The 15,696-nt window shown below is 50.1% G+C and overlaps 1 protein-coding gene across 4 annotated transcripts in view; it reads left to right on the top strand.

Moving 5' to 3' along the window:
• USB1 (U6 snRNA biogenesis phosphodiesterase 1) overlaps window positions 1-9,194 on the top strand; it is an 11,735-nt gene extending 2,541 nt beyond the window's left edge. The window contains exons 3-8 of one of the 4 annotated variants that reach the window (XM_023523142.1): window positions 242-425; window positions 3,302-3,355; window positions 5,647-5,752; window positions 6,981-7,064; window positions 8,134-8,231; window positions 8,935-9,194. In XM_023523142.1, the coding sequence (XP_023378910.1) occupies window positions 242-425; window positions 3,302-3,355; window positions 5,647-5,752; window positions 6,981-7,064; window positions 8,134-8,231; window positions 8,935-9,025 (617 nt within the window). In that variant the 3' untranslated portion in view covers window positions 9,026-9,194. Of the gene's footprint in view, window positions 1-241; window positions 426-3,301; window positions 3,356-5,646; window positions 5,753-6,980; window positions 7,065-7,900; window positions 8,099-8,130 lie in introns of those variants that run through there. The other 3 variants (XM_023523141.1, XM_023523144.1, XM_023523143.1) reach the window with 3 other exon arrangements.
• Window positions 9,195-15,696: the final 6,502 nt, after the last annotated feature.

Below are 15,696 nucleotides of genomic sequence, written 5' to 3'. Positions count from 1 at the left end.
GTGATGGGATTTCAGGGGCCCCTGCTTTCTCTTTGCATGTCTTTCTTACTTGAATTCTTTACAATGAGCATATGTGTGTTACTTCTGTAACCAAAAATACATATTCAAATATTATCAGAATACATAAATATAAGCTGCTGTCAAAGTAATTTTCTCCTAAAACCCAGAGTGAAAAAGGCTTTTACCTTCTGGGCGCCTTCACTCAGCCATGCAACCCCACGATCTCCACTCTCACCTCCAGATGACGCCAGGGAGGAGTTCGTGGATCTGCTTGACACGTTGCTGTTCCACGCCCAGACGTATGTCCCTCGGCTGGTGAGGATGGAGGCCTTCCACCTCAGCCTGTCCCAGAGCGTGGTTCTGCGTCATCACTGGATCCACCCCTTCGTGCAGGCTCTGAAAGACCGCATGGCCTCCTGCCAGAGGTGCGTCCCAAGGGCTCCCCTCTGCCTCTCCTCTCCCTCTCCTCCAAGGCTCCCCTTCCTATCCTGAGCTACTCTGGGCACCGAACGTGGGATGTATTACCCCGAAAATAGGGCAAACCTAAAGGTTGGAACACCGAACATCTCCTGGAGCCATCTGCTGTACACACCATCCTGTGTGACCTTGGGCACGCCACGTAAGCTCTGGAGTCCCTAAGTGTGCAGGTCCTGGGAATGGTGGTGGCTGCCTCAGGATAGACTGGCAAAGGCTCTAAACTGGACCCTTCTTCTGGTTCTGTCTGCCAGCCTCGGGTTTTTTCCCTTAAGTATTTCCTACCTCTTCTTCCTACCAGAAGTGCCTTTCCTCCTATACTTGACCAGATCAGAGCCCTGTTCCTTCATTGAGGCTCTCCCAGAATCCCTCAGTCCCTCTAGTCATCCGGTTCTGTGACTGTTTACAACTTAGAGCTCATTTCACTCATCTTCATACCCAGTCATTCCCATATCCACCTTCCCCTTTGGAGCCCAAGTTCCTATAGGCCCAGGAATGTGGCTTCCCTCTGAATTACCCTCATCTTTTTTCCAGGTGTTTTGCTCACTGTGGGCATCATATGAATGTTTATTGAAAGATTGAGCAGGCGAGAGGGAGCCCAGGCATCACCCTCTATGTCCTCTGATGTTGGTTCTAGAAGCAGCCAAAAAAGCTACCCAAGTGGTGGTTTTATCTGCAGAGCTCTTTCTTCAAGTGAGGTGTTACACAAAAGCCCGGATGTGTAGATGCGTGAGAGAGAGAAACAGTCTTCTGGTCAAAGCCGCACCCCCACGGTTCAGGAGGCCTTGGACCCAGGAAGTCCGCGGAACTGCTGGCCAGTCGGAGAACCTCACGTTTAGTTTAACGCCTTCTGAGACCCAAAGGAAAGGATTTGCTCCAATTCAGTCGGCCAGAGAATCAGCACTAAAACTCATCTCCACCTAATCCAGCCCCTGCCACCTTTTTTTAAATTGTCAAATTTATTGAGCCATATTTATATTAATCAGGATATTAGGTGCCAGAAGTCCAACCCAAAGCAGCTGGAGTTTATAGACTGGTGTAACTAGAAAGTTCAGAGGTAGCACTGGCTTCATGCACGAATGGATCGGGGTAACCAGAGATGTCAAATGACGCCTGACTCTTACCAGCTCCGGACTCTGCACCTCTCTGTGTTGGCTTCATTCTCACAATGGCAAAGAAGGCCACCAGCATCTCTGGGCTGCCCATCTACCAATGTGTAAAGACATCTGTCTTTTCTTGCAGCTTCAGTAAATGTCATGGGAATGACTTTGATTGGTCTGCCTTGACTAAGAGGCTCTCCAGAATTCCAGACACCCCAGATCCAATTCAGAAAACTTATCCTTAAAATTCTGCTCCTCTAAGACCGTTCTCATACCAAACTCTGTATTGGGGTTCTCCAGATGAACAGAAGCCTGAGACTTAGGGGCGGAATAGGGGAGGCAGGGGAGACTGATGATATAAGTCCCAATATGAGCCTGAAAGCCAAAGAACTGGACACTGATGTCCAAGGGCAGGAGAAGGTGGAAGTCTCAGCTCAAGCAGAGAGAGCGGATTTGCCCTTCCTCTGCCATTTTGGTCTGTTTCAGGCCGTGATGCCCACCACCCTGGGAAGGGCCATCTGCTTTACTCAGTCTGGCCATTCAGATGCTAATCTCTTGCAGAAACACCCTCACAGGCACCCCCAGAGATCATGTTATACCAGGTCTCTGGGCATCCCTTAGATAAGTTGACCCATCAAATTAACCATCACAGTTGGGCACAGACACCCAGCATTCACTCCAGGATGTTCATCAGTCACCTTGCAGAACGCTTTCCAAACTCTTCATTTAACCAAGTTCCTGCTGGTTCTATCATCCCTTAATGTTTTCCCCGAAAGGAATGCACTGGAGGCTGAGGGCCGATGGGGAAGCCAGCAGTTGACTGACTGTGCTGTCACATGAGTTGTGAGACTCTACCCAAATGCTGGGGTGTTGCATTCCCCAGATGGAGTGAGACCTTGGCCTGGAGGCTATAAAATGATTGTTTCCTATAATGGGATTTGCCAAGTTCGTCCACAAAGGGCAGCAAGCCAGTCTGTCCCGCTGAGATCTGGTGTCCCAGAGAACACAGTGAGAACCGGTCAGAGTCACTGCACCTGCCTCGGTGAACCAAGGGGTCCCTGTGTAACTGATCTGAGTGCTAGGTGGATGTGGGTTGGCATTTCTGCTCCAATTTCACACCAGCTGAGACCCAGTTCCCCTCACTAAAGCATCATAGGTGGCAGCAAGGACTTTGGAATCTGGCCGACTGAGGTTTGAGTTGTGGCTGATCAAATTCAGCCTCAACCAAGCTTCAGTTTTCTTGTCTGTAAAATAGGCATCGTTATAGTGCCTACCTCACAGGGCTGTATGAGAATCCCCCCAGCCGATGTGCACAAACCTCTCAGGTCAGCCCCTGGCATACAGGGAATGTTCTTGTTATTGCTTAGATCGATCAGAGTTGCCTTTTTGAAAAAAAAAAACTGCGAGGATCAAATCGGCCTTTAAATGATCTATTATCACCTACCTGATGAATAAGACTTTCTAAGTTCCAGTCAGTAAAGTCAATAGTCTCAAATTGTTTAATGGAATGAACTGCTATTAATAAAGTAACTATTTTGCTAGCATCTAGATGAAACTGTGTTACTTGGACTGGATGATTATTTAAGGTCTCGTCCAGCTCTAGGGTGACAATACTAAGTGTGAAATGAGATAACTATATTTTCAAACTGCTATTTTTTTAATGTAAACTTTTTTTCTGAATTTTTTTTTTTATTATCGTTCCTGAAATATGGTCTTCTAAATTTCAGATTCTGCTTTACTGCCAACCGGGTAAAGATTTATACCAATCAAGAGAAAACCAGGTGAGTCTCCCCATTCAGACCCCAGTCATTTTCAGAAGGTTCTTTGTTGTAAAGATTTAGGGGGCGCTTTGCTTTTGGCCTTGTCCACTGCACTTTTTCATTTGTTTGTGCTTTTGCCAAATCTGCGACTAAAGGCCGCTGTTCCCAAATCGGAACCTTTCATTTAGAGAAATGACTGGGGGAACATGGAGGGAGGGCGGAGGTAGAGAAAAACATCTCAGTGCAGTGAAATAAGCCCAAGGCTGAAAGAAAGCCTGAATTCCTGCCCAGCTCTGTCCCCGGTTTAAAATTCAGCTCATATCTTCACCTCTGTGACCTTCCTTTCCCATGTTGTCACATGCCTGCCCTTGACACATTCATCATTGGGCACTTGTGAGGCTCAAGTGAGCCAAACAAGTTTTGAAAAGTATTAAATTATTAGATGAACCTAAGAAGAAAGTGTTATTATCAGGGCTTCAAGGTGAGCCTCCTGTCTGATCCACTCACTGAGCTGCCTTCTCTTCGCACCTCTGAAAGGAAGGCTCATTCATTCATTCACTGTGTGCTGGACAGTAGAGATTCATCAGTGAAGAGGTCAACACAGTCCCTGCTCTTAGGTATCTCACATTTTCCGGAGGCGACAGATAATAAAGTAAATGAGATCGTTCGTAACTATTGTGTGATATGATAGTCAGGAGCAGATAGCCAAGGAGAGCGCTAGGGAAGTGGCCAGAGAGGTGGCATTTGCTGGGGACCTGAGAGTGAAAAGGAACCAGGCTTGGGAAAAGCTGCTGCAAGAACCTGCAAGTAGAGGACACAGCAAACGAGGGGACTCAGGCAGGAAAGAGCTTGGCATGTTTGAGGGGACCAGCGATTAGAACCCAGGGAGCAGGTGGGAGGGCACAGGCGATGCATTGAGCAGGGTCAGCTCATGCAGAGCCCTCAAGGTCAAGGTAAGGAGTTTGGATTTTCAGCCATTGGAGAGATGTGAACAGAGGAGACACATGATCCAATTTATGTTGTTAAATGTCAGTCTGGCTAGACCGTGTCTATGGCTTCTGAGGAGAGAAGAGATGTAAGTGAGTCAGGGCAGACACAGGGAGAGCGGAGAGGAGGCAGGTGTCGCTGTCCAGGCGAGGGGCCAGGGGCGGCCTCGACGAGGGTGGTAGCCGTGGAAGGGCCAGCGAGCGGCCACGTCTCTGGTGTGCTGGAGGTCGAATGAGCTGGGCTGGATCTGTGCAAAATGAGGGGATTGCTGGGTTTGGGGTTTGAACAACTGGGTAAATAATGGCCCCGTTTTCTGTGATAGGAAACACTGGTGGGGTGAGAATCAAAAGTTCCGCTTTATGCTGCTTAGATTTTGCTGTCTGTTAGACCCACAAGTGGAAAATGTCACATACTCAGTGGTATTGCACAGGAGAGGGACCAGCTGGAGATAAAACTTTGGGAGCCACGAGCCTGTGTGATATTTAAGGTCGGGCTAGGTGAGATCAGCCTGCTGGAGAGCCCAGGAGGAGCAGTGGAGAGGAAGGAGGGTTGAGCTCTGCAGCCCTCGGCCACTTAGAGGTTGGAAAGGAGCTGACGGCAGAGGAGACGGAACAAGGAGGCCCGGGGTGCGGTCAAACCAGGACTGTGGAGCGTACGGTGTCTCGGAAGCCAAGACAGAAAAGCGTTTCGGGGAGGGAGGTGTCAGCCGTGTCAGATACTGCTGAGCAGCCAAGAGAAGTACCCACTGGATTCGATAACATGGAGCTCGTGGGCAACCTTGACGCGAGCAGTTCTGGCCAAGTGGGTGGAAGACGGAAGGTGAGGAATTAGAGAAAGCGAAGGTAGACAGATCATCTAAAAAGAAGTTTTACTGGGAATGGGTGGGGCTGGCTAAAGATGCGCGTTCAAGGGAGGGTTTTAAAGGTGAGAGAGCTGTCTGAGGGCCGATGGGAGGGTAGCCAGCGCCGAGAGCCGAGGCCTCCAGAAGGGTCCTGACTCAGCAGCGGTGATGGGGAGCATGGGCGCAGAAGCTTCGGGGTTTGTAGACTTGGCAGTGGCAGAGGAAAGCGTTCCTGCGAGAGTTATTAGACCCTGGGGAGGAAGGGGAAATGTGTGGTTAGAACCGGGGAGGGAAGGTTTCCAGACAGAGGAGGGGGAGGATGAATGAGCCGGCTCAGAGGGCAGGAAAGTGAGCTGACCAGCGGCTGGAGTAAGAAAGTGCTCGTGGCCCAGACCGCTTGGCTGTCTGTCGCACCCCCTGCCCCACCACATACCTGCGCTTACGTTCTCATGCCCACGTTGTCTCCACTTCTGTCTCCCTCCAGGACCTTTGTTGGGCTTGAGGTCACCTCAGGGCACACCCAGTTCCTGGACCTGGTTTCAGAGGTAGACAGAGTCATGGAGGAATTTGACCTCGCCACTTTCTACCAGGTAGTGAACGGGGCCTTTTCTTCTCCATGGGCCCATCTAGAACGAGTAAAACACGCCCTCAGGAAGCCCTCGGTAGAGGCAAACTGAAGAGCCTTCCAGAACTTTCCCTGTGAGACGTCCTGAATGCCAGCCTTCAGAGGACACATACCCCTGGGGAGTTGAGGGTTCTGAGATGGGATCAGATGCAGCTCACCCGAAGTCCAACATTTCTTAGGATTTCTTAGAATTTTTATTTTGTATCTTAAATATACACAAGATTTACACCTTCTACTCCATATTGTATTCATGTTTATTTTTAGATTTTTTAAAAAGTAGTTCTCCCCAATATTTTTTAGTGAAATTGACACTCCAGGAAGGGTGTAGCTTCACAGACCTTCCTTCACCTTGCCCCATGCCCTCCCTCTAGGAGTACTCAACTCCAAGTCGAATGGCTAGACTTTAAAGGGCTATTGGTTTTGCTTGATACATTCTTTTTAAACCATTCCAAGATATGTAAGTATGAATTTGAACAGAGACAATTATTATTTCTTCAGAACTTTAGACATTTTGGTTTTGTTCATCTTTAAATGTATGTCATCTGTTGAACTGTTTTAGATCAGAAAATAGACTCGAAGCCTGGGTTCTCTTCCGAGTCCCAGATTTAATGACTCACTATGGTACGTGAAAGAAAGCCTCTGCGAACAGGACCGTCTTAGCATGGGCTGTCAAAACAAAATACCCTAGACTGGGTGGCTTAAACAACAAACTTTATTTTCTCACGATTCTGGAGCCAAGATCAAGTTGTCAGCATGGCCAGTTTTTGGCGAGGACTCTGTTCCTGATTTGTAGATAGCCGTCTTCTGTGTCCTCACACGGCTGAGAGAAGGAAGCAGGCTCTCTGGTGTCCCTTACACAGCATGAATCCCAGCCTGAGGGCCCCACCCTCCTGACCTCAGCTAAACACGATCGATTATCCTCCAAACACCATCGCATTGGAGGTCAAGGCTTCAACATAGGAATTTGGGGGTGGAGGGACACAGTTCAGCCCACACCAAGGACAACCCCAGGCTGTGTCGTCTCTGTGGAGGGTGCTTAGAGTTAGCAGTGATCGACACTGAGGGTCTAGTCTCCCACAGAGCAGGCCAGGGACCCATCAGGGATGCCACAGCGACTCTCACAGACCCGCCGTGATGTCTGGGCCCGCCATGGCACCTGGGTGACCGCCTGCCTCCCTGCCACTCCTCCGCAGGACCCTTCCTTCCACATCAGCCTGGCCTGGTGTGTGGGCGATGCTCAACTCCAGCTGGAAGGGCCGTGCCTGAGGGAACTACAGGTGAGTTTCCCGGAGCAGAGGAGCTGAACTCCAGAAGCAATGGCAGAGGTGTCGCGGAGAGGGAGGGGAGCCGACTGGCCCTGGGGGTTCGGCATGCAGACCTGAATCCCTGGGAAATCACGGACGTGGCAGGAGACCCCGCCACCTTACCTGGCTCCTCAGAGCACAGCCCTGGACCAGCAACAGCAGCATCACCTGGGAGCTTATTAGCGCTATCAACTCTTAGGCCCCAACCCAGACCTAAGAAATGAGAATCGCATTTTAACAAGACCTCTAGGAATTTGTGTGCACAATAAAATTTGAGAAGCACTGCCCTGGAACACTGATCTGAGAGGATGCTGCAGGCCTCCCCTGAAGTCCCAGCCCCTCTCCCAGAGGTCAAAGGCTTGGTGCCCACACGGGTCTGGCAGGTGTTGGAGATTCGTGAAACGTGCCAGGTGTAAGGAACAGCCACCCTCATAGCCTTTCCCATATTTTTATAAGTAGGTGAAATATTTCACTGTCCCATCAGCCCTTAAGAGGAGCCGAGACTCTGCCTCCGCTCGGGAAGAGGAACGTGGGCCTCGCGTTGCTGCCACTCCTGTTTTTTCCAGAGAAGCCAGAAATCCAGATTTTTATGTGTAATCTCCCTATTTTCAAATGTCGACAACTAATTTGTATTTAAAAAAAAAAAATTTGCAAGCCAAACCAAACATGTGCACACTAGACAACCCCTAGACCATCATCAAGCGGCACGTCTGCTCTTGGCCTGATCATGCTGGAGGTGGCGAAGAGCTCTGGTTTGGGGCTCCAGCACTCGGGTCCCAATCCTGGTTTTATTGGGTTCTGTAATCCAGAGCCCTGGGCATCCATCTCTGAAAAGGTGGGATGATAGGACCAGCCTCGCAAGATTGCAGAGCTGGTTAGACGGGGTAAGTGAGCGCAGCACCTGGAGCCCGCAGGCCCTTGGTCTCCCCTCAGCGGTGCCTAACCTCTGAAGGGATTCAGTGGGCTGGGTTTGCTTACAGTGCCCTCTGGGTCCCTGATTCCCCTAAAGTGACTGTCTTCTCTTGGCTTCTGGCTTAAGGAGATCGTGGATGAGTTCGAAGACTCGGAGATGCTGCTGCGCATGCACGCTGAGCAGGTCCGCTGCAAGTCTGGGAACAAGTTCTTCCTGATGCCTTTGAAGTGAGCACCAGAGGCCCGTCTTGTCCCAGGCCCCGCTGCAGGCCAGGCAGAGATGGAGGAGCCTCTCACTGGGAGGCCTGGCTGGAGCTGCGGCCACTCCTGGTAGTCCCTGGGGCCTGGTTCTCTCCCAGCCCTTTTGGGCTGTAGGTCCAGTGCTGCCGTGTTGTGGTCATTCCCAGAAGTCACCAGTAGAGGGCAGCCGGGCTTCCTGGTTCTAGGTCTGAGGTGGTTATGCCAAAGAAAAAAAAAAAGGGGGTCACCTGGTGAGCCCACCCATACTCAGCCACAATCCCCACTGTTGTCCCTCCAACACATGGCCCCTCCCCAAATTCCCCCATGCCCCCTTCAGCTGTTTACATTGCGACGCCTTTGGCCCCGACCAGCGTTTTTAAAACCATCGTGCCCTGGCTCATCCCTGCTCCAGCCAGGACATAGGGTGCTTCGAGGGGTCTGTCACCCTCTCTCCTCGAAGCATGTCACTTTTATTTATTTATTTCTAGTCTCACCCCTTCACGTGCCAGCGGAGGCTATTTCAGGGCCAAGGTGCAGGGTGCTAATTTGAGGCTCAGCATCAGTTTTCTCCCTTCCTCCCACTCGCCCCCAGCCAGGTGCCTGGGGAGACTTGAGCAGATGTTTCATTCTGGCCTGGCTGGTGGCTTTAAGCCAGGCCTCCAACGCTCTGTGACCTCTGATTTCCCATCAGCTTTCCCAAGGAGGCAGAGCGGCGCCTTCCCCAAGTCAGAGTTCACCTTCTGCAGCCTCCAGCTGCCCGCTGTGGCCTGCAGGCCTTCTGAGGGCACACGGCCAAGGGGCAAGGGCTGCACAGGGTTTTCAGGCCCTCACCAGAGCAAAGGACCCGTCCTCTCCACTTGCCATCTGGATTTCTGGTGATGAGAGATTTTTATGTTATCGTTTTAAATTATACTTAACAAATAAAAATTTCAGTTTTTATTTTGGATTTCATTTTGGACTGCTTCTGTTCAACTAGGTGAAACACCGTGTCTCCTCTACCCACCTTCTCAGCGTGCTTCACAGTTTGGGGAGGACTTGGCGTCTGTTATGACTGCTGAGGGGGCCATGAGAGACGTTAATGATGAGGTGGGCCACCCAGACTGCCCGGCTTGCACACCAGCAAGTTCACACACACTACATCGAGCTCAGCAGGTGCCATGGGGTCGCCGCCCCCTCCTCATCAGTGTAAGCACAGACATTTAGGCCTGATAAGACTTTAACACTTTTTCAAAGTCTTTTCTAAGACCTTCTCATCTGTTCCTCCCAGGGACCCCCCTGAAAAGTAAGTTGGGTAAGAATGATTATTCTGCTTGTACAGAAGGACAGGTTAAATGACTTGTCTGAGGTCACGTGAGAAACCAGAAGTAAGGTCCCACCTCCACCCTAACCTCAATCCCGCCCTGCCACACCCCTGCCCACGGGCTCCTGGTCAGCCCTGCCCTCGCCTTCTCCACCCAGGCCTGAGGGAAAGGGTTGGGGAATGGGTGCCTGTCACCCTGGCTCCCATTCTGCCTCCTGCACCTCTGTGCTTCCCGAGGCAAGTCTCAATCACTGCGCTGAGGGACCCAGGAAGTCACATTCTGTGCCTTGTTCCTCAACCCTGCCACATTGATCTGCTGATTCAGCTCTTCAACTGGTCAGTCGGTTCTGGCTTTCGAGGTCATGTTGGAGAGCAAGAAGCCAGGCATTCTTCCCGGCATGCAAGGGACATGGCTAACTGGCCGTGCAGCCAGCACTTAATAACACCTGCTCTGTGCCAGGCCCTGAACCGGGCAGTGGGTGAATCAGACTCGCCTGGCCCCCTGGATGCCCACCGTGGTGGGGACAGGCAGGGTGCACACAGGAGAAGCCCCATCTTCAACTTCACACTTGCCAGCCACCCAATTTCCTGCAGGTTCCAATTTCAGGATGGAAGCCAGCCTCCAACAAGGTAAGTCCTGTGGGTACAGACCACCTGACTCTCCTCATCAGGGACATCCATCTCTGTGCTGGCTCTTCCTGGGAGCGGGCTGGGTGTGATATAGCACCACCATCAACAAACCCTGGAGGACTGACCTGCCAGTCCCCTGGGGGAGGATGTGGTTCAGATGGAATTAGAGTACAGCAGCTTTGAGAAATGGGCCAAGATCGATAACCGTCTCCTCCATGAAGGATGGAAGGTGGCGACAGAGGAAGGAAGTAGGAGATTCACTCGCGGGAAGCGGGCGGCAGGCTGGGCCCGGGGAGGCCAGGCCAGGCGGCAGGGCCTTGGCAGGCACCCAGACAGCGAGCATGTGCTGGAAGACACGCTCGGCTGACAGCGCAGAAGCAGCTGGGGCTCTTCCATAAGAGGAGATGAGCTCCGGAGACAGCAGCACCACCAGAGCGGCCAGTCCAGCCCAGGCAGGCTGGCACGGAGCAGAGACCAGGATCTTGATGGGGATTTTATCACAACAGGGAGAGTGCGGGACCAACACATCTGGCCTCGGTGTCCTCAGATGTTCCCTGCAGGGCAGGGAAGTGATCATCCCTCGGCCTGTTTGGCCCATTTCCATCTGGCACTCCTGGCTCTCCACACGCCTCTCCAGACCACCCCAGCTTTGTTTCCAAGGAAGAGGGAAATTACTTCTACTTGTTTGTTTATTCCTTGTCTTGGTACCAGGAGCCTGAGGGGCCCTCAGGGAGTGGCCAGGGGTTGGGTTGTGGGGGGGCCCTGGGCCTGGTCCCAATCCACAGTGCCTTTCCTTTACGAAACAAGGGACCTCGCCACTAACTCGAGCCAGAACCAACCTTTTACAAATGAGGAGACAACCCCAAAGGGGGGAAATAACTTGATCAATATTGCCCTATAAACGCATGCTGAGGCAGGAACCCCATGGCCCGGCTTCTAACCCAGAGCTGTTTGTACAACCCCTCACACCACATCGGGGTCTCAGAAGGAAATTGTTGTGAAATGACGTGTCTGGGCTTTAATTCAAAAGGCTCCAAGAAAAAAAAGGGACTAGATGAAATGACATAGGCAAAATGTGGATAATGTTTAAACCTGGCTGACTGAAGCGCTGGAGTTCACACGTCTCAGCCGCTCCGGTTCCCTCAGACCTCGAGTGCTGGCCGGATGGATGGATGGATGTAGAAACCCACCTTGGGCCCCGAGCTACCTGTAGGAGCTAGATCCCCTCACTGGGAATGTCAAGGTCTGGTCACAGGGATGCCATCTCCTGAAGTTAGGATTCACCCCAAGGGAAGAAGCTCCAACTGGGAGAAAACAATGACCAAACTGGTCTGACCTCAGGCCTCTAAGGGCATTGCTCACATTTCCTGGGCTCCTCTCTTTACTAGGTAGCCCCCTAAATTCAAACATTTTAAATTCGCTGATTGGGAATACTACTGTGAAAGATCGTGATGTGTTCAGTTAAACCGAGATGACCCTGTTGTCCATTTCTGCTGTCTACTGTACATTTCCCAAAAGGAAATTTCAAAGCAAAAAATTTAGAAATCCATTTCCCAAAGGAGGGACCCCACAGAGAAGTCAGTAGAAATGGATGAAATTGCTCTGACCTTTCCCCAAACCCCAACTTCCTTTCCCTGAGGTAACGTCCACCCACCATTGGTGCCAACAAAGGTTCTTTGCTTGATAAAACTTGTCAGGCTCCTCTGAACTGTCTCCCCAACAAGGCCCATCTATGTATTTCCTTCTAGATATCCAATTTTATCCAGAATCCTGCTAAATCAGGTTAGTGAGAATTTCCCACTCTTGATATCGATCAAACTCCCCATCCCACGACCCCTCACGTGATATCTGATCTTCCTGGTCTGTCTTCAGCTATAATCCCCCCAGACTTCACGAATGCCTCACCTGTACAATTTGCTCCTCAGTTATAAATCCCTACTTGTTCTGCTTGTGTTCAAAATTGAGCCCCATTGTATACTAGAGTTGAATCTCTCTCCATTGCAATATGTTTTTTTTGTTACTAAAATCTATCATGACCACTTTAACTTCAGTCTAACTCTGGTTCTCTTTAACCATTTTTAGTGCCATTACTCAGATGTGGATCAGAACCAACATCGGGACCCTCAGATGCGACAAGTGTGATCTTTTGAACCCATGATTACCTAATGTCACTTAAAGCCAGAAGGAATTGAGAGACTCTGCCCAATAATCCAAAGTTTATTAGACAAAAACACTTCTGCTCCATGCAAGACTCCCATTTGGGCCATCAAAAAACAAATAGGCAAGGATATGGGTTAGTCTAAGACCTGAGCGCCAGCAATAAAATTGTCAAACCCAGATCTGTGTTGTTGCGTGATCCTTACACTATCCTGTCTGCTAATCTTTCCAACACTCAATATTTCACAGTCTTTAATTTATGTTCTACCTGGTTTAGGATTCCCCTTCATAAGAAATCCCAATACTTGTTTGCCTTCACCTGGGATAACCAACAATATACTAGACTGTTATGCCTCAAAGATTTACTGAGGCTCCTACTTACCTCTTGCACACCCTAAATGCCAACTGGAGGGATTCAAATTGCAGGAGATCCCAATATGTAGAGGACCTCCTTCTATGGTCTGACAGTTAGGACAACTCCTTTGGTCACTGAATACTTTAAGACATTAGCAAGAAAGGGCCATAAAGTGGCTAGAGACAAAATTCAACTGTTTTCTCTATGTGTCTGATATTTAGGTCACGAGATTTCAGTTGCAGGTAGAACTATCTCCACAGACAGAGCCTCTACTATTCAACATTTTTCTCTTCCCGACAGAAAATGACAACTGACACATTTTTGGGGTCTCGTTGGGTAGAACGTAGGTACCTAATTTCTCTGTGTTTGCCTCACTCTCCTAGGCCATGACTGGGAAGGCATCCCCAGACCCAGAAGTATGGGCTCCCCCATCCAGCAATGCTTTCAACAACGTTAAAGGCCCTCTACTTTCACCAGACTTGCCAATTACTCCTCGCCTTTTTTCCTTGTTTGTGCATGAACGAGAGGGTGATGCCCTCAGAATGTTATCCCAGAAGCATAATGGACACCGAAGACCTCTGGGATATGATAGTCTGGCCTTGGACCCAGTAGCCAAGGCATATTCCCCTGTGAGCCATGGCTACAACCGCTAAGCTTGACCATGCTACCTCTGTTTTAGTATTAGGCCATCCGCTTGACAAACACATTCCTCGGGCTGTGCAGACCCCATCGCTTAACGAAAGCCCAGCACTTGTCAGCATCTCGACTCGCCTCCTGTGAAATCCTACTCCTCTTTCCCTTTCACGTCTCCATACATCACTGTCAAAATCCGAACCCTGCCTTACTTCACCCTCTGATAGGACGTGCCAGGGCTGTGTCGTTAACACTAGGTCATTATCCTGTCCTAAGCAAGCTCTATCAGAAAACCCCCTCCCCCAAGTTGTCCTTGCTCTTCACATCATGGCTTCTACCTCTGAAAGGAGGATGAGGCCCTCCAGGCTGGATATGTTGTTACGGACCCACATAAACTTCCAGAATACGAGCCCTGCCAAATGTCAAACCAGCCCACGTAACCTAGTTAATTGCTCTTACTCAGGCTTGCGTAAAAAGCATAGGGGATGATGGTTAACATTTATGCTGATGGCCGCTTTACCATTGGGGTGGTACATGATTTGGGTATGTGATAGAAACACAGAGGATTCATGACAGAAGCTGGTACCCCAGTCAGAAATGGACCCCAAACAGCCGAACTTCTAGAGGTACTGTTATTACCCCAGCAGATCACTAAAGTTAAAACTGAGGAACATCGCACAAAAAAATTAGAAGAAGCCCAAGGAAATAGATGGGCTAATAAATATGCTAAATTAGCGGCCTCTTCCCCAGTCACCCCAGAAATCCAAGTGTTTCCCAAGCCTTGGGACTATGCCCCCTGCATCCTGCTTCGAAGCCCTAGACCTCAACAGACCAATGAACCTTCCCTTGAGGGAAGAGCACTGATTTGGGATGACTCCTAGGGAAATCATAAGAGAAATCCATCCGTACGGCCCAAATAACAGTTTCAGACTCTGAAAGGACTGGGTGGGAAAGAGCTAGAGACCATCGAGCCATCAGACGGACTTCGGAAACACCGAGATGGCTGCTCAGTGGCTTCCTTATCTCTCTCTCGTCATTGTGTACAGTTTACACAACACACGGAAAGGACGAAATGCGGGATACATTAGACAAACAGTAATTTGAGCCCTTTGGCTTTTATCTGGACCAAGCAAGTTGCCGCTTGACTCAACTGCCATAAACACGACCCTGGTAAAATTGTAAAGGTGGCCAAGGAAGGGGAGCGGCTCCCCCTCAGACCCTCCCTTCACCGGCAAGGGGATTTTTGCCAATTACCAAAAGCACAAGGCTACCAGTACATACCCACTCTCATCCACGTATTTTCTAAATGACCAGAGGCTGTCCCCTGGCAAACGAGAACACCAGTCACCAAAGTGTCCCCGGAACAAATCTTCCTCACTTAGGGTATCTCCACTACCGTCTCTGGGAACAGAGGATCACGTTTCGTTAAGAAAATTACATGGGACATCGAAAAGGCAGCACATTCGTCAAAGTCTCCGCTGCTCTTACCATCCTCAGTCATCAAGCGTCACAGAAAGACCCAACAGCATCCTCAAGACCGAACCGGCTAAACTGCCAGAAGAACTGGACTCACCATGACAGCCCATTGCTTTTATGACTCTCAGGTGTTCACCCCTCTTTCCATGTTAGCTTCTGAAATGGTCGCGGGAAGGCCCATGAGGATGCCTTCTTCATCTTGTCTAGTGGAAGATTCTACTAAGCGACTAATGACCGGGTAGCGCGTACATCATGAATACACTGCACAAGGTGATGATTCATGTCCCGGGCAAGACGGAGCCAGACTGCGCGAGATTTCATGAGGCTACTCAGAACGACGGCAATTCAAAAGTTATAAATTGCTTATTTCTGGAATTTTCTGTTTCATTTCCATTCAGTCCACGATTGACCGCGCAGGTAACTAAAACCACAGAAAGCAAAATCACAGATAGCGAGAACTCCTGTATTCACCGCTGAAACAATTTACCTCGTGCCTGGATGACATCACCACTGGCCTCAAATTGGTGACTTGCCCGCTGTGAGAAATCCAGTGTGCTCTTCTCCATAGCCGCCAACGCCCTCCAGGCCAGCCTGGCTGCAGAAGGGGACACTTGCGCAGCGGTCGGAAGCAACTGCTGGACTTTGGTTCCCCGCAATCTACCTGACGTCTCTGCCGTAACCGGGAAGGTTCAAGAGGTGAACAGAGAAATGTGTGCATCACCGCCATCGCGCTCACCCTACCAAGGAGGACGACAGGCCCTGGATTTCTTCTTGGTAGATCCCTGAAGGTCTATGAAGGTGGGCACGCAGATCGATTCAGCTGCTAATCTTTGTCTCTCCATTTATCTTCAAAGTATCCCTCTCATTAAACGTCTTGTGTGTCTTATAGTACAGCAATTATC

The sequence above is a fragment of the Pteropus vampyrus genome, unplaced genomic scaffold (assembly GCF_000151845.1).
Source record: "Pteropus vampyrus isolate Shadow unplaced genomic scaffold, Pvam_2.0 Scaffold379, whole genome shotgun sequence".
Lineage (NCBI taxonomy): Eukaryota > Metazoa > Chordata > Mammalia > Chiroptera > Pteropodidae > Pteropus > Pteropus vampyrus.
This window is presented reverse-complemented; position numbering and strand designations above follow the sequence as displayed.